Source organism: Barbatula barbatula (assembly GCF_947034865.1).
Source record: "Barbatula barbatula genome assembly, chromosome: 25".
Lineage (NCBI taxonomy): Eukaryota > Metazoa > Chordata > Actinopteri > Cypriniformes > Nemacheilidae > Barbatula > Barbatula barbatula.
The window spans coordinates 13,787,540-13,814,962 of NC_136788.1; the positions used below are offsets into that span (position 1 = coordinate 13,787,540).

The 27,423-nt window shown below is 40.8% G+C and overlaps 1 protein-coding gene across 1 annotated transcript; it reads left to right on the forward strand.

The window, feature by feature from the left end:
* Positions 1–925: 925 nt before the first annotated feature.
* On the forward strand, positions 926–27,372 carry jph3b (junctophilin 3b). Its single transcript, XM_079450212.1, has 5 exons — positions 926–2,345; positions 10,627–11,434; positions 19,068–19,192; positions 20,784–21,736; positions 24,200–27,372. The coding sequence occupies exons 1-5, from the start codon at positions 1,964–1,966 to the stop codon at positions 24,278–24,280; spliced, it is 2,349 nt and encodes a 782-aa protein (XP_079306338.1). The 5' UTR covers positions 926–1,963; the 3' UTR covers positions 24,281–27,372.
* Positions 27,373–27,423: the final 51 nt, after the last annotated feature.

Consider the following 27,423-nt stretch of genomic DNA (forward strand, 5'->3'; position numbering starts at 1 on the left):
TAATCAAGCCAACAGCAGGCTAGCAACAAATTGGTCTGATCAGCTAAACCACCAGAAGTGGCGAGCTAGCATTGCTCAGTGAAACACAGATATGGCATAATGAGTCACAGAAAAGCTTGTTTGAGTTAAAGTGTAGGTGACCTGTTTACCTCGTAAATGCTGGGCTCCAGCTCCCCGCCGAGCTGAAGCAGCATGTCAGCATGCGTTTTATTTTTACCCAACAACGTCAGAGTTGATCCCCTGTAATTGAGAGGATAAATACCCATCATCCTAAATAAACACACACACAATGGCAAACACAAAATTATTGGTTAATTATATGTACACTTGAAATCTCATGTTTTCATTCATGTAAGAAATCCACATTCGGCATTTGAGTGCTTTTCTTACACTTTAGACCTCCTTATTGAAAACATCTATTGAAAGGTTGTACAGAAATGTAGCTAAAGACACAAATACAAAGTACAAGAACAGCAAGGTGCCGTGCAGGGTTGTTGTAGTGATGTGACCTCAATCATATACATTTTCATCTATCATACGAGTCATCCACAATAAAAATAACTGTACAAGATTTCAACGAGAAATAGTCACGATGATTGCGGCAAGGTCAAAAGAATGCATTTCATATAAACTCATGTGCAAGATAGAAATGTAATGTGTTATCTCAAGCCATATCATTAACCGACAAATGCTCTAATTATTCTGTGAGGGCAGAGCGATAGAGATTTAGAGGGAGGGTAGGGGAAGGACTAAGCCGGGCAATTAAGAAAAGCAATCTTTGCTCCCTGAGGGGGATATAGACAGAGGGAAAGAGAGAGAAAAATGATGCGTTAACACAGCGCATGTCTCTTTAAAAGAAGAGAGAGAGAGATTGTGAAAGGGGGAGGGGGTTTGGCTGTGTTGGAACAGTCCGCCTCTAATGAGCAGATTTGAGAGACACCAGTGTAAGAGAGAGAGGGTGAGAGAGAGACATCCACGCATATGGGGAAATAAGATGATGACGGAGAAATGACAATCCACGACTCACGAAAATCATTCCAACAACGTGCTTGACTCAAGGAAGGTAAATCAAGAACAATGAGTCTCGTTTTCAAGCTTGAACGCAAACCAGAGAGGATTATTACATAGCTGTAGGAGAGCAAAGAGGAAAGGAGAGAGAACGACGAAAGAGTGCCCTGATAAGGAATTAATCACATTTGCTTGCGATCAAGCTGTGCGCTCATCCTGTGCTGGTGAGAGTGTGCGTACAGATGCATGCGATAGACTGCATTGCTGCTAGCTGATGGAGACTGAACCTTGCAGAATATATCGCAGTTTTTTCTTGCACTCGGCTTCCCTGCGTGGCATCAGCATGTTGGGTGGATGTGTTACAACAGAGAGCGAGCTCCCGACAGAGGGGATACGTCTGTAAATGCTACCTGACTGCTTCATCTATCGGCCGTCACTCTGAGGACTTGCATGTTTCTAGGTGGAGCCTGGTGGTCTTAACAACAGGGAGGGGAAAGTGAGACAGTTCAAAGCCCCAGCGAGGAGTCAGGGTAGGTGTGCTGGCACAGGGTGCCCCTGTGGAGGCAGGAACAAGGAGGGGGCCGGAGTACCAAAAGCGAAAATTGTTGCTGCGTTGGTAACGGTACGATAAGGCGCATGGCTGGCGTGGGCCCACTTTCATCACCGAGAAGCAGCCGCAAGAGAGCAATCCGTGAATAACAAGCTCCACTCCTGAAGGAGGATGGTCTGAGAGGGCGAAATCTGCTCCTGCCTGGGTTGACAGGAGGGGACTACTGCCCAGGAGGGCTTCTCTTTTTTCTTTCTTTTAACTTTTTCAATTGTTTTCTACCACCGGGAGTTGTTACAGGTCTGTTGTTACACCCTGGCCCTGTTTCCAAGTCTGCGTTTTTTTCGGTCGTTCTTCTTTTTCTTTTCTTTTTGAGGTTTGGGGTATTTGCCAAAACCTATTTCATGCATGTCCACTGGGGGCAGGTTCAACTTTGATGATGGGGGATCATACTGTGGAGGGTGGGAAGAGGGAAAGGCCCACGGCCATGGCATTTGCACGGGACCAAAGGGCCAAGGCGAGTATGCGGGCTCGTGGAGCCACGGCTTTGAGGTGGTGGGCGTCTATACCTGGCCCAGTGGGAACACCTATCAAGGGACATGGGCGCAAGGCAAGCGGCATGGCATTGGAGTTGAAAACAAGGGCAAGTGGGTTTATAAAGGTGAGTGGACACATGGATTTAAGGGACGCTATGGTGTGCGGGAGAGCACGGGAACAAGTGGCAAGTACGAGGGTACGTGGAACAACGGACTACAGGATGGATATGGAACAGAGACGTACTCTGATGGAGGTAAGATTTTACTTAACTTGTTGGGCTAAAGTTTACACGTTGAGTTACATTGAGTAATACTTAATATATGCCGTCCAAATCCCCTGAAACAGCAGAAACGCGGACTAAAATGAGATACCTCTAGGATACCCTGTAATTTCCATTTTTCACCACCCATCACTTTATGACTTGTAGCCTCTGTTTTTCACCCTCTTCCCTTCATCATTTGGACAAGCTATTTCCTCCGTTCTCCAGAGGAGATCAATTTGGAGGATGAAATCAAGGCTATTTGGAGATCTAGAGAGAGGGAGAGAAAGAGTTAGAGATTTCATCAACTTGCACTTCTTGAAAAAGCATTTTGACAAAATACCAGAACCTCCCCCAATGCTTTCTGGTGTCCTGTGCTGGGGTCAGTGAAAATGAACCCTGTCAAAACTAACGTAAAAAAGGAGTATTTCACAAAAAGAATGTATTCAACATATTATTGTCCATATAATGAAAGTCAATCAGGGTCCAATGTTGTTTGGTGACCAACGTTCAACAAAATGTTTTCTTTTGTGTTCTGCAAATGAAAGAAATTCAGTTGGAATGAAATGAATTAAAGGATGAAATAATTTTTACTTTGGTGTGAACCTTTAACAAAGGAAGGCCAGAAAAGTGACAGAGAGCAATGGACATGAACATAGCACATAGAGAGCAAATGTTTGTTTTAAATTGAGGGTGTCTCTTTTCTCTTTGTTTAATTTTCGCAATCTCCCTCGACCGTGGAAGTGTTGCCTGTGTGTCTATACAGCAAGTTGCTCTGGAAACGCACGCAGACTTTGGTGGCAGGTCAGAGTGTCACCAGAGACTCTATGGTCGCCGTTGTGATTGGCTGGCTGACTCGCTAATGGTGTTTACTTACTTTGCTGCTAATCTGGGCCACTTAATCTCAACCACAGTATGCAGTCAAAAAAACACAGATATTTAGGAAAATATCTATACATAAAAGAAGGTTGACATAAAGAATGTTGATAGGGCCACAGAAAGGTTTAAGTGCCATTATCGGCTATGTCTGAGCAGAATACAGCTGACACACATTTAAGCATTATGACCTGAATTCCCCCACCACACCGACGGATGACTGGTGTAAAGAGATCAAATATGAATACTTTATTGAAATATATTTATATGTATATATTAAAATGTATACAGCATTGGCACATTTGGATTGCTATGATTTATATTTGAATGTAATATTTAAGTTGTTCACATGCCATAGTCTTTAGTTCAATAACATGACGTGGCATGTTATAGCCTTCCATCACTACTTTAGGGATTATGTTTCTACAGAGAATGGCATCACACAAATAAAATAAAATGTGCAGGTTCTGATGTAACCCCAATGATACAGAGAGGTAAAAGGATAGTTCACCCAAATTATTTGTCATCATTTACTCACCCTCATGTCATTCTAAACCTGTATTACTTTTTTACATCTGCAGAACACAAAAGAAGACATTTTGAAGAACGTCGGTAACCAAACAACATTTTATTCCATTGACTTCCATTGTATAAACACAAAACCACGGAGACATTTCTCCAAGTACCTTCTTTGATGTTCTACAGAAGAACCAAATACAGATTTTAAACCACATGAGGGTCAACAAATGATAACAGCTTTTTTATCCCTTTAAGTACTCGCATCCATCAGTGTGGAAGCTCTGTTTTGTCCAATGCCAGCAATAGCATCATGTCCACTATGTGGCTTATATAAACAGCAATTCCCAGCACTCCTGTATGACTAAGACATACTGTAAATGCTGATCAATGTGGCCTCTAAAAAGTGCCACTCTGCTTTACTCAAAAGCAAATCGAAATGACACAGCTAGCCCAACAATAAAATCAAACAAAGATGTTTATCAGAGATGGGGTTCAAACAGACTCCCCGTGCGATTTCATCTCGTTGATAATCCTAAAATGTTTTCCATTTTCGATAGACGTCACCGACATAACATTGAAAAAAGTCAAACCGAAATCCCCTCAACCGGATAACAGCCTGTAGGCTTACTGAGAGATTTAGGTTTAAGTGTAGCTTTATTTGTAGGGCCATATTCGCAATAGCTGTGCTCCATACACACAGACTATTTATGGCATTGTTTGTGTGCAGAACGAGCTGTTAGCTCCCCAGCTATGATGAATGGCCAATGAATAGTTTATATTAGCTAAGAAGGCCATTAGTTTAGAGTTGGTTATGGATGAGAGATCTTCTGTTCAGTCCATCTATGGCTACAAACACCTGTCTCTGGATTTAGAGCCACTAGCAATGAGCCCGGAGGACAGATGTGCAGACCCTGTCCCCATCCACACACGCAACAATTACACTGCGGTGCAATTGCTGACTTGGTGGAAAAAAGACAGACATTAATAATTCATGGAAGAGCCGATCCAAACACACTTTCTGCCTCCTTTTCGTATTGTTTGATATTCAGATCATAAATGAATACTGACATTACTCTAGACGCATCGTGAAACGAAAATGCGGAAACAAGACGCGTTCAACCTCGAAACAGAGCAGTGCGCGTTGTTAAAGAACCGATTATAAATTCAGCCCGCGGGAAGGCGCGTGATTAAATCTGCCCTGTGATGTTTCCACGTCTTTGATCTTTCCGCATTAACCGTTTCCGTTCTGTGCGTTACACAATGCATCTCACAGGCCTCCGGCAGAAACGCAAGCCAATTAGTTTTGACATGTGGGTTGCAGGACTCATAGAAAGCCAATACAGGACAACTTATCACATAAACACCATGTGAGACGTCCAAAGCTCGTGCAAACCAATACTGCTGCAATGTAGAACGCTTACAAAGATGAGATGTTACGAAATATACGACATATTTTCTCTTTTTGCAGATGGTTCGGTTACATTTATATATGATTTATATTAACGTCTACATTCACAGAAAGCATGGCTTCTTTATTTTGTCAATACGCAAGGCTATTGCTCGCAGAAGAGCGGTGGTCTTAGGTCATCTGAAAACACAATAGCAGTATACTCATCATTAAAATGTACTCTGTACATAGATCGGCTTAACTTCACGGATCATGTTGCCAGCACCAACCGGTCCTGTAGATTCATCCTCTACAACATTAGGAAAATTAGACCTTTCCTGTCCGAGCATGCTACGCGAGCCCCAGTCCGGGCTCTTGTCCTGTCCAGACTGGGCTATTGCAATGGACTTCCAGCCTTCAAAACCAAACCTCTACAGATGTTACATTGCATTGGCTCCCTGTAGTCGTTTGCATCAAATTCAAAGCTCTTGGCCTACAAGACCACCACGGGTTCGGCACCCCCTTATCTTCACTCGCTAATACAGACTTATGTACCGGCCAGTTCCCTACACTCTACAAATGAATGATGTATTGTAGTGTCATTTCAAAAAGGGAAAAAATCACTCTCACGTATCTTCCCTGGATCTATTCCATCATTGTAGAATGATCTGCCCGCTGCAACACGATCAGCAGATTCTAAACGTCTTCTTTTAGAATCGGCTGAAAACACATCTCTTCCGTCAGCACCTGACCGATTAGTTCGGACTTCTATCTCTTTTCTACTCTTTCTATCCTTAATAAAAAAAAAACGTAGCTATGTATACTGAGGAAGACCAGTTTTATGGCGCTGATGCTTGTCGTTGTCCTTATGTTGTGCCAATTGCTTTCATTGCTTACCTCATTTGTAAGTCGCTTTGGATAAAAGCGTCTGCTAAATGACTGAATGTAAATGTAATGTAAAATACTGATCATTTTTACAAATATAGGCTACATTTGGTAAGCTTTAATTTTCAGAGTTGGGATGTCTTCAAGACACACCGAAGATTTCAAATAGTGACATGCATGTTCTCATGGGTGTTAGCAAAAAATGAATGTCCACTACAGATATGAAAATGAGTCTCCAGAGAATGTAAAACCCACCCGAAACAGACCGCCAAAACTCCTACTCTAATCTTCAGAACCACGGAGAGCGCCAGCAGCGCGCCAGTGTCGTGACTGTTCTCTATCTCTCTCTCTCTCTCTCTCTCTTTCTATACGCCTGAGAGAGCTTTCCCACGATATCATAGTAATACAGGAGAATTGGCTGCAATATCTAACAAATTGCCTTTTTAGGTCTGTCACGCTGTTTACATATTAATGGGATTTAATGAGAAGTTCCTATGGTTACATGCAGGATTATCCACGGCCCGTCGGTTTGCATGTGTTTGTGCCATAAGAGATTTCACTTCGCTCCCTTTTCTGACATCACTGTGAAAACAAGAGACACTTTTAAAGGAGTAGTTCACCTTGCTTACAATAGAAGTGAATAGGGGGCTGTGATGTTTAAAAATGTCTTATTTTGTGTTGAATGAAAGAAAGTCATATAGGTCTGAAATTACAAGAGGGTATGCACATGATCACAGAATTTTCACTTTGAAAGTGAACTACTACTTTAAATCCATAATATACAGCACTGTCCAAGTATTAGGCCAGTTTTAATTTTGCGACCACATATAATTATTTATCAGTCTGTTTATTAGAATTCAACCAGACATCACAAAAGATAAAAAGCAGTTTCTATAAGCTAAAGTAGCAAGTATTTAGTGTGACCTCACCATACACTTCAGCAAATGTAGAAACCTGGCTCTCTTAAACCTTAATGGAAAGAAATTCTGAAATTTCTAAATCTAATCTAATGACTTGAGGACATTTTCCCCAAAAAAGTTCAAGACGTGCCTAGTGCCAAGAAAAACCACACTAGATACTGAATTTGGCCTGAAGAAGCCATTTTGTTTTTTATATATATTTTGTAGTTTAATAAAGAAACCACCAAATAAATACAGTTTGACTTGTTTTTCCAGTTTTCATTTTCTGCAAATAAATGCAATTAGAAACTATATTTTTATTTGAAAGCTAGCAGACGTTTTGTTAGTTCACAGAACAAAATGTTTTTTAACCTATACACATAAATATACAGTTAATCTTCATTCAGAAAACAACTGAAAAGGGTCTTTGAAATTGTATTTTAATACTCTATATTTTTCATTTAGTAGATATATACATTTATATACACTATGCTATAATTTAAACAGTTACCTGCCTTATTAATCTTGCATATTGTTGCCCTTAAGAACGGCGTAAAAAAAACATTGTGAGTATTAACTTCAATTACTGTGACTTTCGGTGTCTGCCCGGGGCCATCAAGGTACATAGAGCAGTCTAAAGGCCAAGCAAGGACAAGTTCCCCCTTCACATACTTGAAACAGGAAGTCGTAATGAATAAAACCACTCGTTTCAGCCTGTGGGCGGAACTTGTCCTCAGACTGCTAGACTCCGAGCTGAATGCTTAGTCTCGTGTCGGCGCTAACACTGAGCCCATCCATCAGAACACTACAGACGTCAGCACTTTTATATGACTGTCAGAAAGCCTTTATTCTGAAAGGTCTGGCATTGCATTATAATAAAATTCCCTCTTATTATATAATACATTTAATGCTTTTATCTATTAGATTTGTCCTTTGTTAAGTATATAAGTTAAGGTAAACACAATTTTTGTAGTCTGCAAAGGCTTTCTACTAAGATTTTCGTTTTTGCGTATCCAAGTTACATTAATGTTTACATCTTAAAAAGAACTCAAAATCTTTTGTTGGTCTCAAGAACAGAACTTTCTCATTCTCGTTCTCATTCTTCTTTCAATTGCAGCAAAATCACACAAAACCTTTAAACCAATATATCAGCAACCCCCCGAGCATAAGCATGCAGTGTTTAATAATGTAAGCATGTGTGTGTGTTTGTATGAAAGGACTCTGTCTAACACGCTGACTTATATGTGTTGGTGTGTGCGAATTTCCAAGCTAATCCCATCAGTTTATGCCTGCGTTTGATCTACATATCACACAGATGCTGCCTGACAATATGTCATAAGTGTGCATCAGTGAGATGTTGGCCAACTGTCGTCCTCTGCAGAGCACAGCATCAGAATGACAAGAGTGTAGACCTGTGAAAATATGTCAGTGTCTGTTCTCACTCCCAACAGCAGCACTTACTCACTTCCTATATCGTGTTCTCTTGATATAATTAATTTTTATCAAGTCTGAATTCCTCATTAAAAGCCCATGAGAAACACAATGGCACTCTTGGAAAACAAGGGTAATGTGTAGTAATGAAATACTCTATAACAGTTGAATACGTTTCTAAAACACAGATATACTGTAGATAGATGGATGGGTGAATGGAGAGGGATGGTGGCAAAGCTGTTTGAGAGCCAGGAGAGTGTGTAAATTGAAGTGGGTGCTGGGAAAATCCACCAAGCACGGCTCCAGCCCCATCGAGCCATCCAGCAGCCCTCGCTGACATGCCAACCCACAGAGATCAATACAGACAGAGGGAATGGGGGCGTTCGTATGGCTGAATGTGTGTACACTACTGTTCAAACATTTAGGGTTACTTGAATAAAACAAATTTCTTTTTGATCTGAGGCAAACTAAATGAATTATCTAAAGAAAAATAAAATTATTGTTTATTTTCAAAATTATAATCACGTTTTTTTAAATCCTGTAGATGACTTGGACCATATAGTGAAGAAAAAGCCTCAATTAAGAGCACAACATAGGAATTCCATCAATACTGTTTAAAAATCATCTCATGGTGAGACCTCAAGAAGCTGCATGACAAAATGCCAAGAGTAAGTTTTTGACAGTTCTAGGCCAAGGGTAACTACATTGAAGATGGTATTTTTTATATACCAATTCCTTACATCTTTGTTATTTAGAGACTTACTTATAGAGAGTTCACTAAGTGACCCTAAACCTTTACTTGTATAGTACAAACAAGAAGAGAAAACAAGGACGTGGGAGAAGAAAAGAGGACAAGGCTGAATAAGAGTTGGGAGAGATGGTGAGATAGCGGAAGTAGCACAGCGAGCTCTGCATGTGTAGGCACGTTCTAGAATGTTAGCCAGGATGAATCATCTACATATAGGGATAGCGGTTGCATCACAGGTGATCTCACAAAGCGGGAAAAAGTGTAGGACAGATCAGGTGGATCTCTAATACGAGTGAGTCAGGCTCAAAGATCCTTGCTGGGTGTGTATAAACCTTCTCAGTGTGTATATGAGAAAGAGAGAACGTTGTCCCAGATTTCAGCACCATGGAGAGAGGCCTATATACAGTGACAACCAACCAATCAGTTTTTTTCAAACAAGAAGAAAACTTTTCTACCAGTGACACCAGTTTGAGATTAAAGTGTGGTTCTCATCGACTTCGGGGACATTATGGTTATTGGTCAGCCATGTCGCTTAATGAAAGATCCAAGATGTTGATCCATCAACACCATTGACAGAAAGATCAGACTGCCTGCTTCGTAAAGGAAATGTTACAGAACGCAACATTCCATTATTTTGTTGGCACAGTCCCCAATAAATAACGCTGCTGGCGGCTAAAGTGACGGACATTGCAATACCTCATGGACATGAAGATAGATGAGATGAACACTTGGTCCCCTGAGGCTCCATCACAATAAGGGAAGTAATGGAGTTGGGTCTAGAAATCATGGCTGCCAAAAGCACTTCTCCCGCTATGGTCATTATGGCACTTCCTGTGGTTGGCAATGGATGATGTTGGCTACGCTGATGGCAATGTTACAAGTTATAACAGCTGTAATCATGCTGTACTACTGTACTGTAAGAAATACTTGAGCTTTAACTAATAACATAAATGAGTTGATCGATAAAATATGGGTGGGTCATATAAAAAATAAGCAAAGCAATTTAATGAGCTCACAGGGATTATTATTATTTGCACTACACACCTTTTCCAAATGTAAAGAGTAAACGGTACAAACAAAACATGATGAGATTTGCTCCCATTCAACTGAAATTCAAAACGTATGTCTGATTAAAACATATCTGATGTCTTACGTTTACAGTAACTTTACCTCAGACTCTTTAGGTCTATAAGTTCTTTCATTGCCATCTGAGACCATCTGACATCCCGAGACCAAAATTCATCCTTGTTACCTCGGCTACTAAAAGACCAGTCTGAGTGGTAAATTTTTCTTTATCCAATGCTTTTCACAAAACTGTCAGAGAGAAACCGAAGAGAACCAGCTGAATTCATGAGGCGACTATCCAAACTCTTGAGAAACCTTAGTGCAGCAGACTCTGGGTTTTACATCTGCAGTTCTGCAAAATCCTGCAACAGAACAGCAATCTTCATTCTTTGTTTATTGTGTAGATTGGTGATTCATGGTGTAACTGTCTAAAGTTATTTTCTTACTTTTTGCTTCTTACTGCAGGTACATACCAAGGCCAATGGGTGGGCGGAATGCGGCACGGATACGGCGTACGGCAGAGCGTCCCGTACGGCATGGCGGCCGTCATCCGTTCACCTCTCCGTACCTCCATAAACTCCCTACGCTCCGAGCACAGTAACGGCACAGCGCTGCTGACCGGCGACCGACCGCCCGTGGCTGGCGTTGGGGCCGGAGGCGTCCTAGTGGGGGGCAGCCCTGCCGTGTCCCGCGGGGGCTTCGTTCTGACGGCCCACAGTGAAGCAGAGCTGTTAAAAAACAAAAAGAAGGGTCTTTTCCGTCGCTCACTTTTAAGTGGCCTCAAGCTGCGCAAATCCGAGTCCAAAAGCTCACTGGCCAGCCAGAGAAGCAAGCAGAGTTCCTTCCGGAGTGAAGCGGGCATGAGCACGGTCAGCTCCGCGGCATCCGACATCAACTCCACAATCAGCCTGGGAGAGGGGGAGAGCGAGCTGCCGGTGGGGGATGACGACGTGGACGCCACTACAACCGAGAGTTACGCCGGCGAATGGAAGAACGACAAGAGGACGGGCTGCGGGTTGAGCCGGCGATCGGACGGATTGCAGTACCAGGGCGAGTGGCTTGGCAACAAGAGGCACGGGTATGGATGCACCACCTTTCCAGACGGCACTAAAGAGGAGGGAAAATACAAACAGAATGTGCTTGTTAGTGGCAAACGCAAGAACCTGATCCCACTACGTGCCAGCAAGATCAGAGAGAAAGTGGACAGAGCGGTGGAAGCGGCAGACAAGGCGGCAGACATTGCGAAGCAGAAGTCGGAAATCGCAGTGTCAAGGTAAGATTCAGTAAGATTCTCTTATTGTGGTTGGAGCAAAAGTAATACTCTCGCAACATTTTACGCAACATACCTCTGATATTTTGGCGTCCTGGAGGGGAAGCCATGCATAGGCCAGGGTGGGTGATTTGTCCGTCCAATCAAAGCTGATAAAATATTATTTCTAAAAAAACGCTGGGTATTTAAGGAGATTTTGGCCACTTTTTATTGGCCAAGCTTGAAGACCATTTAGACCAGTCTAAGACCATCAAAAGAACCGCTTACTACTTGTATACTTATACTAAACTTCCACCCTGTTTGCAGATTTCTGACATAGCTTTTTCCTTCAAATATCCAGTCAATGCACATTCACACAAGAGCTGAAACCAACTTGTTGACATCACTCAACAAAATATATCCTCTCTGTTTCTCTCGTTGTTTGTTTATGGAGCATGCAAAAGTAGGGCCATATGTCTAGCGTTTGCTTTGGACTTGTTAAATGGGCTTTGCTAGCGATGCTTTGTGGCGTGGTTGCTAAGGAAACATGAATGATTTGTGTTCGTCTCGGTGAAGAGAGAGAATACATAAGTCCACTTAATGAGAGTCATGTAGATTCTGGGTGTATCAGTGAACAGACTGATGTCTGTATCGATGCAGAGCAATAGTGGCACAATCAATAACAAGGACATGTGAAATGACATAGTCATAAATTGCATGGTGCAGTTAGTGCCTGCGTGTCTGTGAGTGTGTTATGTATGGAATAGATCACCCAAAACAACTTGGAATATGTTGTTCTACACCGTATAGTGTTATTTTTTATGCATCACTTCAAGGCCGTGATGGCTCTTGAACTTTGTTTGTCCAATTTCTTTAAAGGTCCAGTGTATGTAATTTAGTGGCATTTAGTGGTGAGGCCACGGAATGCAACCAATGGCTCATTCTATCCTACGGCAAGCCGAATTAGCTTTTAATCATTCTCAGGATGTGAATTTTTTATATCAACAATTAAATTTTTTGTAGTAAAAATTATAATTCTTGATATCAAGAATGGAATCTCTTACACATTGGATCTTTAAAAATTACAGAATTGGTTATATAATTGTCAAATTGGCGAACAACTGCATGAGGAGTGTGATTTTGCAAAAAGTAACAGCATTCAGGTTTAAAACCACATGAGATCCTTTCAGTACCCCATTGCGACACCAGCGTGTCCTGGAGGTCTAGTTGTTTGGAAAAGTTTAGCAGAAGAAAAAGCAAAGGAAAATAAATGTACAGCAAAGCATGAAGACAAACGAGAAAGGCATCCGCATTATGCCAAGAGTGTTGGCAACTCGCAGGGCAGGCTGAACTGGAACAAATCCAGTTTAGCCTATCTCTCTGTCTCTCTCTCAATCCTTTTCAAACTCAGCATATCATATTGCCTCACATATGCTGTGCATCCAAGTGATCTGTACATAAATGTTAGGCAAACGTGTGTTTGCACATATGTGTTTGTGTACGTGTGACCACCTACTGATGGCGACTGCACGTTTGCGTGTGTGCACACATACAGTACAAACGTGCATAGGTATGCATGTACTATATTAAGAGCACCACTTACAAATCCCACTGACCTCATTATATTCTGAAAGAAGCTATCAGTACAGCTTAGCACTGCACACAGAAGAGATAAATACATACACAGAGCCAAAACACCAACCAATGAGATTGCAGAGCTTTAAAAATGATGATTTATATCACAAGTCATTATTCTTCAAAAAAATTCACGACTGACATTTGTTCCTGACCAAATATGGAATTTATAGTGATAATAACTATGAGGTGAATTCCTAAAATGCTTTTCAAATAACCCAAAATGTTTCTTGTCGACTGAGAGGAGCATCAGTTTCAGGCTATAAAACTCTTTAAAGTTCTCTGCAACTCCTTCCTGACCTATTCCCTACTGAGCAGGCGGTTTCTCCAAGCATAATTTAGAAATATTTGATTACCCGATACCAAATTTGGTTGAACATCACATCCCCTTCCATTCATCCGTGCAGATATGACCCAAAACAGCGTCAATCTGACGAGAACATCCTTGACTATTCCCATAAAAGAACTTATAATACTGAACTGATGTGAGTTTGTACCAGTGCCCAATCTGCACAGATGGAGGAAATCATGACCCATTAACTGTAGCCGTCAGCTCGTTGTGACCGCTTTCCGCTCATGTGACCATGTAGAGATGAAAAGTAGCCATGTTTTATCTTAGAAAACTGCTCATTTTACTGTCAGACAAACAGGGAACACATAATAACTTCTCAGCTCGATACACACAATACTAATACACAGTAGTATTTCCCAGGATGTAAAACATGCGTACTATTACATTTACATTTACATTTTAGAAAGTGAATTTTGAGGAAATGTAAGTATTGAAATAGTATGAGAGACATTAAAATATATTGCAGCACTTGCTAAGGTATTTCTTAAAACCAGCAACTGTTTCATCAGCTGTCGGTTTATTTCATATCACACTTGGTATTGCTCACAACATCTCATGTTTTGCCTTGAAATCATTATTTCTAAAAAAAATTTTTTACATTCGTACATTATATGCATACATGTATTTTTTATCTTATGTACATTTTGTATGTTAAGGCCTGTTCACAACACGAAAAAAGCACTATAAATAACCATAACAATAACAATATTAGCATTCACACTAATGGATGATTACTCTGTTCATTTTACACAAGCACTGTAGTTTCACATTTTAAAGGGGTGTGACCTTTAAAATAAAATGGATTTGGCTGTCTCATCATTGATTTTTAAACCTTCCTCATTCATTATCGTTGTGGGTGCGAGTGAGCATTTATTTGAGATGTTTTGAACAAAATTCATAATCCACCACTCTCTCTGGACATGTAAACATTGAAACGTCCAGTGCCTTTAACATTGCTGCTGTGCCTTTAAGAGTTCTATGCAAATGCCATCTCTAAATGCACCTCAGAAGCAGCACTTTGGTGCGCTTACGGCCTGCAGGTTTCATGGCTACGGGCCAAGCTTCTGAACACCGAACAGGCCGACACATGGACGCTCACAGATCTTTAAATCACTCACTTCCGGTGAGTTATTAGACACACGCAAGCGCACGCACTCCAACAGGAAGCAGAATAGACAATTGGAGATCTAAACGACTGAGAATATCACATCACAGCTAATCTGATTAGCCGCGCAGGGTCATCATGGTCAAAGCAGACGATACACCTGCACAGTTGAACAGACACCGGAAGAAACCTCGAGTCATCCGCACACTTACGTGAGCCTCTCCAGAAAGATTATTGTTGGTAATCTCTTTTCTTTTGTTGGTACAAAAGTTCATTTCTCTCTTTCTAATGATGTCTCTAGACTCGTTCCTAACCTCAACAAACTTGAAAGAAAGATGTCTTAAAATATTTCATGATTTCATAGTGAATATACCTGGTTTTAATATTTTAATATGTGTGTGGGGCGCTTTCAAATATTGTTGTGGACAACGGGGGGGACTTTAAGGGTCAAAAAGATTAAGATCGTTAACAATAAAACATTTGATCTATTTTGTAACATTTAATTTAGTCCCCAAAGTCAATTTATGATTATAGTTGACATTTCTTGCTCCAAAAAAACCCAGATTATTTAGAACCTCAGAGCTTTTGACTCACAATTTGTCCACAAATAGAACAAACAGAGAGACCACACTGTCTTTGGATCAGGTCATTTAGTTTTGCACCAGGAATTTAACTATTATTATATGTTCTTGTTCGAAGCACATTGACTTCTACAAAAAATATTTCATAACCACACGAATGTCTTTATTCTATGATTTGTCCCGTTTCATGTGACTGAATGTTTTGTTGAAACACGGAACAGCCCCGTGTATAGAATGTGTGATCTTGTGAAGGAAGAGAGAGCGGGAGCTTTTAATGAAGTCGAGAGAGAAGGAGAATGTGAATGAGATGTGTGAGAATGTGTGTATGAAAGAGAGGGAAGGCAGCGATGGAAGTGTCGAGAGGCAGGAATGGGAAGAGAGTGTGAATCAATGTGAATGAGTGTTAATGTAAGTGTTCTGTTATCATTTGCCCATTGCCGTGTTGTTGTTTTTTTCGAACACAAAATACGCATTTTTTGAAGAATGTACTGAGCCTTGCATATAATGGAGGTGAATAGGGACTGGAGGGTTCATGCTCCAAAAAGACAAAAAAGCAACGTAAGAGTAAACATTTTATCTTCTATCTGTGTTCAGCCATATGACAGCTTTGCGTGAGGATTGTAAATATATCTATTTTTTCATTTATTCCACCAAAGCCCTGAAATGGAGTACAAACGTTTTATAATTTCAACAATAGGTGATTTGAGAAAATATCATAGCTTACAACCCGTCACACAAAGCTGCCGTAAGGCTTAAGACTTGTATTGAAGCACACAAGTCACATTTATAAATACCCTTTCTGTGTTTTATGTCCCCTTCGAGCTAGAAAGCCCCAGTCCCTATTCACTTCCATTATGAGGAAAAAGATGCAGGATATTCTTCAAAACTTCACCCTTCCTTTGTAATACAGGAATAAAGGTCAATAAATGATGACGTGACGATTTTCATTTGTATGTGATCTATCCCTTTCATTCTGGGGAAGGAGTTGGAGGGAGATATTCTAGTTGTCAAACAATGATTCGTTTCCGTTTCAAACAGAAGTGCTGTGGAAACACTGTTCAGCAGTACATAAATAGAACAACTCGATCCAGGCACACAGCACCTATGGATCAGTATCCAGTGTGTATGTGAGGAATACGTGCCACTTAGGCCCACTATCACTGAATGGATGTTTTCTCACTTCCAGCCCTCAATCTCTGACTGTACTCTCAACACCTCCAGACGCATCCCACAATCCTCTCTCATTGTCCTCTGTTATCTAATTGTTTGTCCTTTATATACCCCACGCCATCTTATTCTCTCTCTCACTTTCTCGCCTCTGCCATTGCCATGACAACCGACAGGCACGAGGTGAATGCAATCCGAAGATCTCTTCATCCGATCTACCTTGTCGTAGCGCACCTTAAAACACACACAAACGATCATGTGCCCACGCGCTCTCCACTACGGCACATGGCATAACCTCGGTTAACCCTTCATGTGTTTAAACTCATGCACAAACACAAAGATACACTCCAAAGATCTCCCTCACACATATGCTTGGTTGGTTTGGCTGGCTGGCTGGGTGAAGATAGCCTCGAGCGGAGAGGAAGAGGGTGCAATCGATGAGCATCGACATGCAATGCTGCACCAAGGCAGCCACTGCACAAATAAGAAAAGCAAATAACCTTAGGAGAAAAAGGGGAGGTGCCTTTATGACTTGGGTTCAGGTCATCTTAATGATAAATCCTCATGAATAACAATGGTAACACTTTTCAACAAGGTGTTAACAGTTCGTTATGCATCAGTTAACCATTAACAATACTTATAGAGCAATTAACATTTATGTGAATTTAAGTATTTACTAATATAATATTCGAATCAAACGTTGTCACTGTTAACATTAGTTAATGCATTATGAACTAACGTATTGAATAACTGTATTGACATGAAATAACATTAACAAGCATTAAAAATGCTGAAAATAAATTGTTCATTGTTAGCAGACTTGTGTTTACAAATAGCACATATTGTAAAATGAATCTGTTCAAAACTAATATATTTTACCACAAAGAAAGTCCCAATCAAGAATTTTTGTCTTCTAAATTAAATAAATGTACATCTTGAGTAAACAAATATACATTTACGAAGTGAAATTGAGATTTAGTGAATTATACATTTTCATGCCTCATTTGCAGATTTTTGTTTGTTTGAAGCATTAAATCAGGAGTCCATAACTTTTCTCTGTTTTAAACATAAAATTGTGTTATTTAAAGGTGCTGTGTGTAGTTTTCTTGGGGGATACATAAGTATGTCTTCATGGAATATGTCATGTTGTTTTTACTGTAGCCCTAAACGGATAAACTGCTCTACAGAACACGTTTTGTAAATACATCATCTTCTTCGGCAAAGACATGAAAACGTGATGACATCTTAGTTCTTGACTTCCGAAACGCAGACACGCAGACCACATTGATTTCCTTAGTGAATTATTTAGCAGCCAAAGCAAGCCCTGTTTAAAGTTCTTAGGGGTGAAGATGTGAAATCTTGGGGAACTTTTGTGTGTTGTACTGCTTTGTTGAGGAAAAAGGCAAAACGATGCAAGTTTACATCATGAAGAGAAATTCAAGTGTCTTTTGAGGTGCGATACAATCCCATCCTCACCTCCCATCGCTGACCACCTGATGCACATTGATCTATTTGGTATCAAACTCAATGATATAACTTTAAAGGGAAAGTTCACCCAATAAGAAAAGTTCTGTCATCTTGTTCTGTCATCTTTTTTTCATTCTTATGGTGTTCACAACCTAAACTATATATTACTTTTTATCCGCGGAGCACAAAAAAGATATTTTGAGAAATGTCTCTGTGGTTTTGTGTCTGTACAATGGAGGCCAAATGGTTACCAACAATCTTCAAAATCTCTTCTTTTGTGTTCTGCTTTAGAAAGAAAGTAATTGGTTTAACCTGACATGAGGGTGAATAAAAAATGTAAAATAATTTTTTTTAAATACATTCTGATGAACTATTTAGGATTCTGTCCATTTCTTGGCCACTTATCAAATTAGCACATTTATACCATTAAGCATATGTTATTGTGGTCTCAGAAATTGGGATGCCATTGTATATGGATTCTTTGTCAAATTCGCAATTTGTTTGATATGGCAGCAACGTTGTAAAAAGGTTGCAAAGTGCAAATAGTTGACAGCAGATTCAATTTACATTTTAACTTGGTAATTTAAACATCAGTAAAGTCAGATCTTTTCAGTCTTGGCAAGTTTTCGCAGTTAAAACAAGTGAGAATTACAGTGTCAGAAAGGCACGACTCTGTTGGGTCCCGGGAGAGCGAGTCTGTGTGAGGGTGGGTGATTGGTGTGTAATTGTTTGCCTTCAGCTTGTATTTATCTCCAACCCTTGGAATATCCGAGTGTCAAGATTTTGATAGGCGTTGAAGCATGTTCCTTACAAATTAAATGACTAGTCTTTTGATTTGGTAAACCATGTTTAAGTATGGACACTGTTTACCTCATGTGTCAAAGAACTTCATAAATCATTCAAGATAGCATCTTAATGGTATACAGTTTTTGCTATACAATTACTGCTATCAATTGCATTGTGAAGGAATTTGGCTCAACCAATGAGGCCGGACTGTCTTTTTAGATACTATATACCTATAGATTTCAATTGGTAGATGCCATTTTTGGGTAACTATGGTTGCAGAGACCGACGACTTGCTCTTGAGTGTTTAAAGACCGATTTTGACTGCTCCAATATGGTGGACAACTTACATAAAGCTCGTCTATGTATACATGTCTATGGTACAAACAACGTTAAATGGGCAAGCTTGTTGGAAAACAACTTGTCTGGAATTGAGCAGGAATTACACACTTCTGCTTCAATGCATTGTTCATTGTTTTTTACCTTTCTAACATGTCTCTTCCTTCACATCTTCTCCTCTTCTCCCTCCACTTCGCAAACGTCCGTCTTGGAACACCATATATTCAGAACGGCTCACGCAAGAGGGAAAGCAGAGGCTGCGACGGCTGCAGCACAGAAAGGCCAGGAAGAGTGCAGGCTGGCCCGAATCACCGCCAAAGAGTTCTCTCCCTCATTCCAGCACAGAGGAAACAGTAAGTTCAACCAGCCGAGTCTGAAAGCTAAAAATAACCGGGACTTCAAATAGTTTGACTGTACGACTGAGCTATCCAGTTAGCTGCGAATGCTAAACGCTTCAACAGGCTAACTCTGAGGATGCTCTCCCCATTGATTCGAAAGACATTCGAAAGGCTCTTGTTGCCTTACGCACGCAAATATAAAGATCATTTGTTACGCTGAAGGTATGTCTACATGAAAAGAAGGTATTTTAAAGAATGTTGGTAACTTGACAACGGCCATCCACTTGCATTGGTTTTGTGTCCATACAATAAAACTGAATGGGTACCACCATGTTTTATTACCAACATTCTTCAAAATATCTTCTCTTTTGTTCTACAGAAGAAAGAAAGTCATAGTCAAGTTTGAAATAACAAGAGGGTGAGTAAATAATGACAGAATAAAAATATTTGGGCGAACTATCTCTATCTCTTCAATAATAACCTAGGAATTGAAGATAGGGAGAAAGCGTACCTGTGTGCGTGTAGGTGCCGAATGGGTTCCTGGCTGCAGGGGTCAATGCCCCTACCGTGCCAAGCGGGGGAATTGAGTGATAGAAAAAGGAATACGAAGATGAGAGGAGGTCAGCTCTGACCTTTCTGAAGAGCCCACGCGGAGCAGGCCGACACGCCGATATTTATGCACGCACATACACACAATACCCACACACGCAGATTCACACCACCCACATTCAGTCGCACAAACACACATACACCGTCGCACAATTGGTCGCTGTCACACCCCCACACGTATTGGCAGAGCCGAGCATGTACACAAATCATATACTCTCAGATCATATTCCATTAAAATCACATAACAGCCCTTTACAGGACAGCTGCGGTACAAGCACACACGCTGGGCTGGATTAGTGCATGTGACCACCTGGACGGGCTGATATTTCTAAATGATGATGTTATGTCGTTTTGAATGTGATGATGACCTTAGAAATGTCTGAGTATGAAGGTGGCTCGGACTTGCTTGCAACCGATTTGTCGAACGGATTTTCCAACAAATTATGTTTACAGTAGGAGTAAAGATATTATTTGAAGAGTTTGGTTCCAAAAGGAGATAACCAAATAAAAAGCTTTGATAAGTTACTGTGAACCCAACCTATCAGGAACAGTCCATGTGCCCTAAACAGTCAAGAGTTTAAAAGGCATCCTTTTGCAAAATAAGTAAATCACAATTCTGTCAATATTTGATTATCCATGTCAATTCAGACCTACGGTTTCATGGAAAGAACAATAAGGTTGTATTTGTTAACATTAGCAAATGCATTAGCCAACATAAACTAGCAATGAATCTTTGTTAATGTTAGTTAATGTGACTGCAATTGTAATTCCTCCTAGTACTTTGAATATAGCCCTATTACCAAGCAAAAAGATTATTCAGATGTAAAATGTGAAATTATGAAAGTTCTATAAAATATAAAAATCCTGTATTGTATTTAGTAACTCATTTAACTCATTTATGTTTAAGACAGATGAATGCTCCTGCAATTTATAAGTGTGTGGCATGCCTACATGTTTTAAAATGAAAACTTAGACTCATCTCTCTGTCTCTGAGTAGGAGTGGAGTGCCAGCGACCCAAGCAGCAAAACTCCAGCGAGAACGACGTGGAGGTGATCTCCAGCGGAACGGCAGATAGCACAGAACTCTACATGAAGGGCTCCACGCCCCCGGACCTCACCCCAGACGTTAGCCCCACCACCAGCCGGCCCTCCACGCCTCCCAGAAGCCCGACCACCAAATCTTCCCACCGCACCAAAAACGCCCGCTTCCTGCGACAGAGCGCCGTGGACGAGGAACGAGGAGGAACCCAAGAGATCCAGGTGCTGATGGAGGAGAGAGGTGGCGGTGGTCCGAGCGGAGGTGGAGATTACCTAAGGGCGAACAGCTGGGGGACAGGTGAGGACAAGCGTCCCTCTCGTGGGGGTAGCAGCAGAGGGGGTAGTCGGGGAAGTAGCCGCTCCACGACCCCCTCGGTGCAAGACGAGGTGCGAGTTGGGGTGGCAAGGGCCAATGGTCACAAGCACTCCAATCACAAGCCCCGAGACCACAGCTCCTCCAATCACAAAATCCCACGGGACAGGAGAGCGGACGGACCCTCGGCTTCTTGGACCTCACAGCGGGTACACGGGGACAGTTTAGCCCACCCCCGCCTGTTGGAACAGGACGAGGAGAAACTAAGCAATTATGAAATGGAGATGAGGCCGTTACAGCCCATGGACTCCCATAATTCCCAGAAGCCCTATGGGAACGGGGAGGAGTGGGAGTCTCGCGCACATACGCTACAGCGGCGGGGTAAAAATCGAGACCGGGAACGGGATGCCTCGGGGCCAAGGGAGGCACGGGAGGGGGCAGTACCCGACTCTGTGAAAAAGTTGGACAGTCTACGTGTGGGAGAAAAGCTAGATGCTCGGCCCCTCCGTAGGGACCTCACGCTCTCACCACCACAGAAATCCCCACCTATTGCACTAGAGAACGAAGACGGGAATCAGTCTCAGCTCAAAGTGAACTCGGTAAGTGATGATGCAACAAGCTGTGTTTGCTCAATCATCATTTGGTAATAAAATAAAATGCTTGTGCCAATTCTGTACCAATTCCTAGCCCTCAAAATCTACATGAAACCAAAACTGACTGGTGATGTACTAATGGAGACGGTACTTTAAAACAGTGCTTCTAAAACGTTTTCGTTCTAAGCACTCCTTTGTGTATGGCAAAATAAAGACTTAAAATGTGTGTTGGGTCCTAAGGGAATATGTAAACTGACAACATGCTCAAACACATATCGAAACTTTTAACCATCCCATTCAACATCCTAGCGCCCTGCGATCTCTCGCTGCACTGGGAACACCTTGGTAACAGCAAATTGGCAAAGTGGCTCCTTCCACACTGCAGCCCTACATTGGCTGCCTCGCACTCTGTTGCTAGGGAACAGCTTATGCCTTGCTCGGGTTGCAGCCAATCAAACGACGGGAGCAAGTAGCGGGAAGGAGGGGGTTTATGTTTGTAGCCGCAGAGCAATGCAGCAGACTCCTGGAAGACAGGTTAACATGAAACAGAAACACATACGGGCACTGATGAAGAAACACATGTCAACCTCATTTATACAACGTCAAGACACATACAATAAACATAAACATTCATGTACGCTGAGAGATAAAGAACAGGCGCAGGAGAGCACGCAACTATCCAACTATAAGTTTGTTTGACAGAACGACGATCTGACTGTGATCACTTGATATACTGTATGCTCGGTCTGATTCATTGTGCAAAGACGACGTCTTAACACAGCTATGTCCGCTTCGCTTGTCACAACCTAATTTCATGACTCACATGCGTCTTGCATGTGCAGCGTGCGTGTTCCACCGCTCGGTGGTTGTAAACATCTTCCATGACACGCTTACATGAGCCCATCAATTAAAAATAGAGCTCGACAAACCTGGTTCTTAAGAGCTCACACAATGCAGAGCAGACTCTCATCTCCATTCAGATAACACTCGCTGTATAACACTGTATCTCTGCGGGATGAGAATAATCATGCAGGTTCTGTGAGTGTGCAGATGTGGTTTGTTATGCTGTGAATTTAGAACTGTATTACGTTAAAAGAGTTGAATCCATTGTGGGGCGAATTTACAGTTTTGGTATTTAATGCAAGTTATGTTAGCACAAATAGAGCTTAAATGTGCTGAAATGATCCTGTAATGTATTTTAATCAATTCTCAGGACCAATTAAAGTTTTTTTTAGCCACAGAATCGCTTAGGGGTCTAAGGTGGACTCTATATAAGAGATGGAGTCATTGGACGTCACATTAAATGCTTTGGCCTGTTGACACCATAAAAAGGGAGGCTGAAATCTATAATAAAAACTTTTTGGTTACATTTTTATTTTCATAGACGGGTTAATCGGACACACGCGCCTGGGCCAAATTAACTTCCGGACTGTGTTTAGTTATAATATAACAATTTATCTTATATTTAATTAATGATAATTTATATTTTGTATATTAAAATTACATTAAAACTACTCACCAGTTATATAGATTCTTTGGAGCAGTCTACCAGAAGTTTGGGCCACATTTTGATATTTTGCTGCTGAAACCAAAGCACTTTTTACATAATATGAAAAGCTAAAAACATAAAATACATGGTATTATTGCAATTTTTCGCAATGCGATGAAAGGTGTTTGGGAAGAAAAGCACAATAACATTCATATTAACCCATTTCAATGCTTGACAGGTGAGTTTTCACAATTTCTCATGACAACATTATTTTCTGATATTAAAGCGATAGTTTACCCCCAAATTGTTCCAAACCTGCATACATGTCTTTGTTCTGCACACAAAGTCATTATAAAGAAAGTGTGAAATCAAATAAATCTGGGCCACTATTGACTACTATAGTAGTTTTCTTTCCTACTATGGTAGTCCATCGTGTAAATGTGGTTATAAACAGTCTTTTGTGTTCAGCAGAACAAAGTAATGTATAAAGGTTTGGAACAACTTGAGGGTGAGTAAATATTGACAAAATTTTCATTTTGGGGTGAACTACACCTTAAAAAACTATCCAGGTGCATTGATGATGTGTTTGTACTCCAGGTAGACAGCAAACCATTGAAATCCATTAAGAAACACAACATTATGCTTGTATCCAGAAGTTTACAACTACGTGTTTTCTGTAAAATATGACAACATCATTGACATACAATTCAAAGACCAGCGCGGCATCTATGGATGGAATGAATTGTTAATGACACAGGCTTCCGAGATGTAGACCTGCTTCGTGCAAACTTGTTTAGCACGGTTTTACCCGGTTAGCTTAAATCCTTTATTAAACAGCCTGTTAAACAAAACAGAGGACACATGCAGACAACAATTATCAGCAAGCGCATATATGTGCATTGATATATACTGTATGGAAAATAATGTGTTGGCAAATCCTGATTTGATCGTGGTTTCTTTTTCTCTTTCTCACCCAACAGGGATCCAACTCAATTCTGGTTGTCATGGTGATTTTGCTCAACATTGGAGTCGCCATTTTGTTCGTCCATTTTTTTATTTGAACTCTTCATTGCCGTCAGTTTCTCGTGTTAAGATACATTATTATCGAATCAATATCTGGTCCTGACCGGTTTTCTTTTTTAAACAAACGACCAACTACTTCTAATGAAGTTATGACAGAACTGAGGAAGGCAACACAAAACTGGGCTCAGCGGTTCAGTCTGCTTTTCCTGTCCCCAAAGAGCTCTTGTTTTCATTTGTTATTTGTTCTCTTTTTTTAACTCGATAATAGTTAAACGCATCCTTTCGAACTTCTAGTTTTAACCTATGTATTCACTCACTCATTAATGCTGTTCTGAATGAAAATACTTGTTTCTCTTTTTTATATCATATTACTTGCCTTTTTCTTGACGATGCTTGTGGCTTCTTTTTTATTTCGTTTGGGTTTTGTTTGTATTTGGGTGTTGGTGGCTTAAGGGTGAAGGGGACGGCAGAGTAACATGGACATGATGTCAACAGGTCTCAAAAGGATGGGAAACGGCTCCTGTCTATACCCACCCGCCTCCCTCGCGCGCCACTCCCAAACATCGCTTCCATTTCTTCACATTCTCATTTCTGTCACTCATCAAAAGCACACACCAAGTGATCTTTGCATGTCCTGCACACTTCCATTTCCCACCTGTGTGGTACGTCAGCATCCCGAGAATGTCATGGTGGTCCGGACCTTCTGCTAGATGACAAAGTATTTTTAGATATCGCTTTATAATGCATCTGAAAAAGGAGCTACCAACCTTTCTGATGTCAAGTTGTACCATGTCGGGGCAGATCTCGCAAATTCATCTGCGAGTCGTTGCAAATGTCGAATCTGGCCAATGCTGCTAAAACAAGCACAACAACGTGTTTAGTATTTACAAAGACACAGCACCACTGACATCCCAGCATCCGCAACATGCACTCTGGTGGATTTGACCCACATGCATTTGGAAAAATTCCAGGATCTAAAAATGCTATGATCTGAAAGGGCTTCATCCTTAATCTCGCTCCACATAAAACATTTTCTCGGCAGATTAAATCGGGACACAACCGGTTTTGCATGTACGCAGTTATACACTCGATATAGAGCGTAGCTGATCTCCATAGTTCGTGTTATCTGTTTGAAAATGGGGTAACACATGACATTCTGCGAGGTCATCGTTACCATCATCACTACAATCCTCTTTAGAACTGCCCACTTTGATGAGATCACGAGAACTACTGTCGACCTCAGCGTGCACCCCTGAAAGCCACATGCTGCGTGCGTGACGCTGGCGTTCCTGACCAGACGTTCAGAGACTGTTAACGTTTTTTCCCAACTGCTGCTTTCAAAACAAATATTTATTGATAAAAAGGAACAAAAAAATCTTTTTTAGCTCTTTGCAAGACGTCTGAAAAATGCCGACTGCCTTGTTTTTCTAAAAGTAAAAGAAAAAAAGTTGCATGCAAACGTAAGTTTTAGTTTTGTATAGATATCTGAGAAAAATGTACTGGAAAGTCTGCGAGTTTTGAAAGCGGCTTAAAAGCTGCAAGAAAGGATTTCGTGTATCCCAATTCAACGTTTTATTTTATTGGCCGATATTAAAAAACTCCACGGAGTGGAGCCTATGAGTGCGTTTACATGTACAATAAAAATCTGCTCTTTATAAAGTGTTTACGATAAAAAAGAGGCACTATAAGGCAGTCACTATAAAGTGTTTACATGCATAAAAACTTTGCGTAACATTAAAAAATCATTTTGATAACGTTTGATAAAAATACTCATCTTTAAGAAATAGTTCACCCAAAACTAACCCTCATGCCATTCCAGATGAACATAACTTTCTTTTTTCCATTATAGACATTTGTCTTTATAAAATATATTCTTTATAAAAAGCTATTACTTTATATATAAAGTACATTTATTTTTTGTGTTTTTATTCATTATTTTTAGTTATTTCTTATTAGCGAAACTATCATCAAAACAAGCACATCCGAGCATTTAATTCAAAGATCAAATTGGTTCTTATGTGTCTTGTGAGGAATGCTGCGTTGGAGACACCGTGTATTTAGGACATTTCCAACCTTAACCCAGAAAAAATTTCTAGAACAGCGCTCTTTGTTAAAAAATACTTGTAATGTTTTAATACTACTAAATAATCAGCAAATATTAATGTTTTAATGCTACTTAATCCTTTTGATATTACTCCAGGCGTTACTTCCGGTTGCTTGTGATGGGAACTATCCTAAATCCAAGGTGTCTCGAACGCAGCAGAAAATATGACAGCTAGTTGCGAGACACGCATCTGGGATAAAGTTGAGGTAAATTTCGTCATTGGGTGAACTGTTTTCTTTCAAAAGACACTGACGTGATGTTACCAGATCAGAAAGCTTATTCGGTGTAAGATCGTACATGGAAACGCAGTCAAGGAGAAAACCCCAAACAGAACTCTTCAAATTCTCAGAAGCCGCCCCAAAATCCGAAGACGATACAACAACCGAAACAAATAATCAAAGAGAGGTGTTTGTTTATTTTTATAGCCAGCTATCAGAACGCAAGACTCTGAGATGTTTTTATAGCATGTGTGTATGGGCTTGTACTCTCTCCCCTTGAGTATGTTCCTCTGGCAACGATTCATTCACAATTTGTGTGCTCTCTCTCTCTCTTTTTCTATCCCACTCACTCGTCCACCGCCCTCCCTTCCCTGTATTTCTCCGTTTCTCTATCCAGCCGAAAAAGAAAAATATATGAGCAAAAACAATGAAATGTGCAAATGGTGACCTACGCTGATGTAAAGGAAAGCAAGTCGTACTTTTGCTCACCTCGACTTGGGTTTCTTGGTCCGGCTCCAGCGGATCACCTGACTGGGCTAAAGCGCATGTGACTTGGACACAGCACAACGGCTGTATGTGACGGGTTTATGACGGGTCATCGAAACAGATGACGCAGTAGACCCTCATCGCCGGCTCTTGTACCGTTTGACCTGGATGTATTGTCACCCTATGCGCCTATAGCATGCCCAAGCATGCCCAGTTCTTTGGTTTCTTTCTCTCTCCTTCTATCATTCGGTTGGTTACTTCTCCTGGGGGTCTGTTTCTTTTTTTGAGATATATTGAGAAATTAATGAAAGTGTTTGAAAGCAAGCTCCTGTCTTGTGGTTATTGAGTCTGGGGTCTTCATTATGTTTTGAGC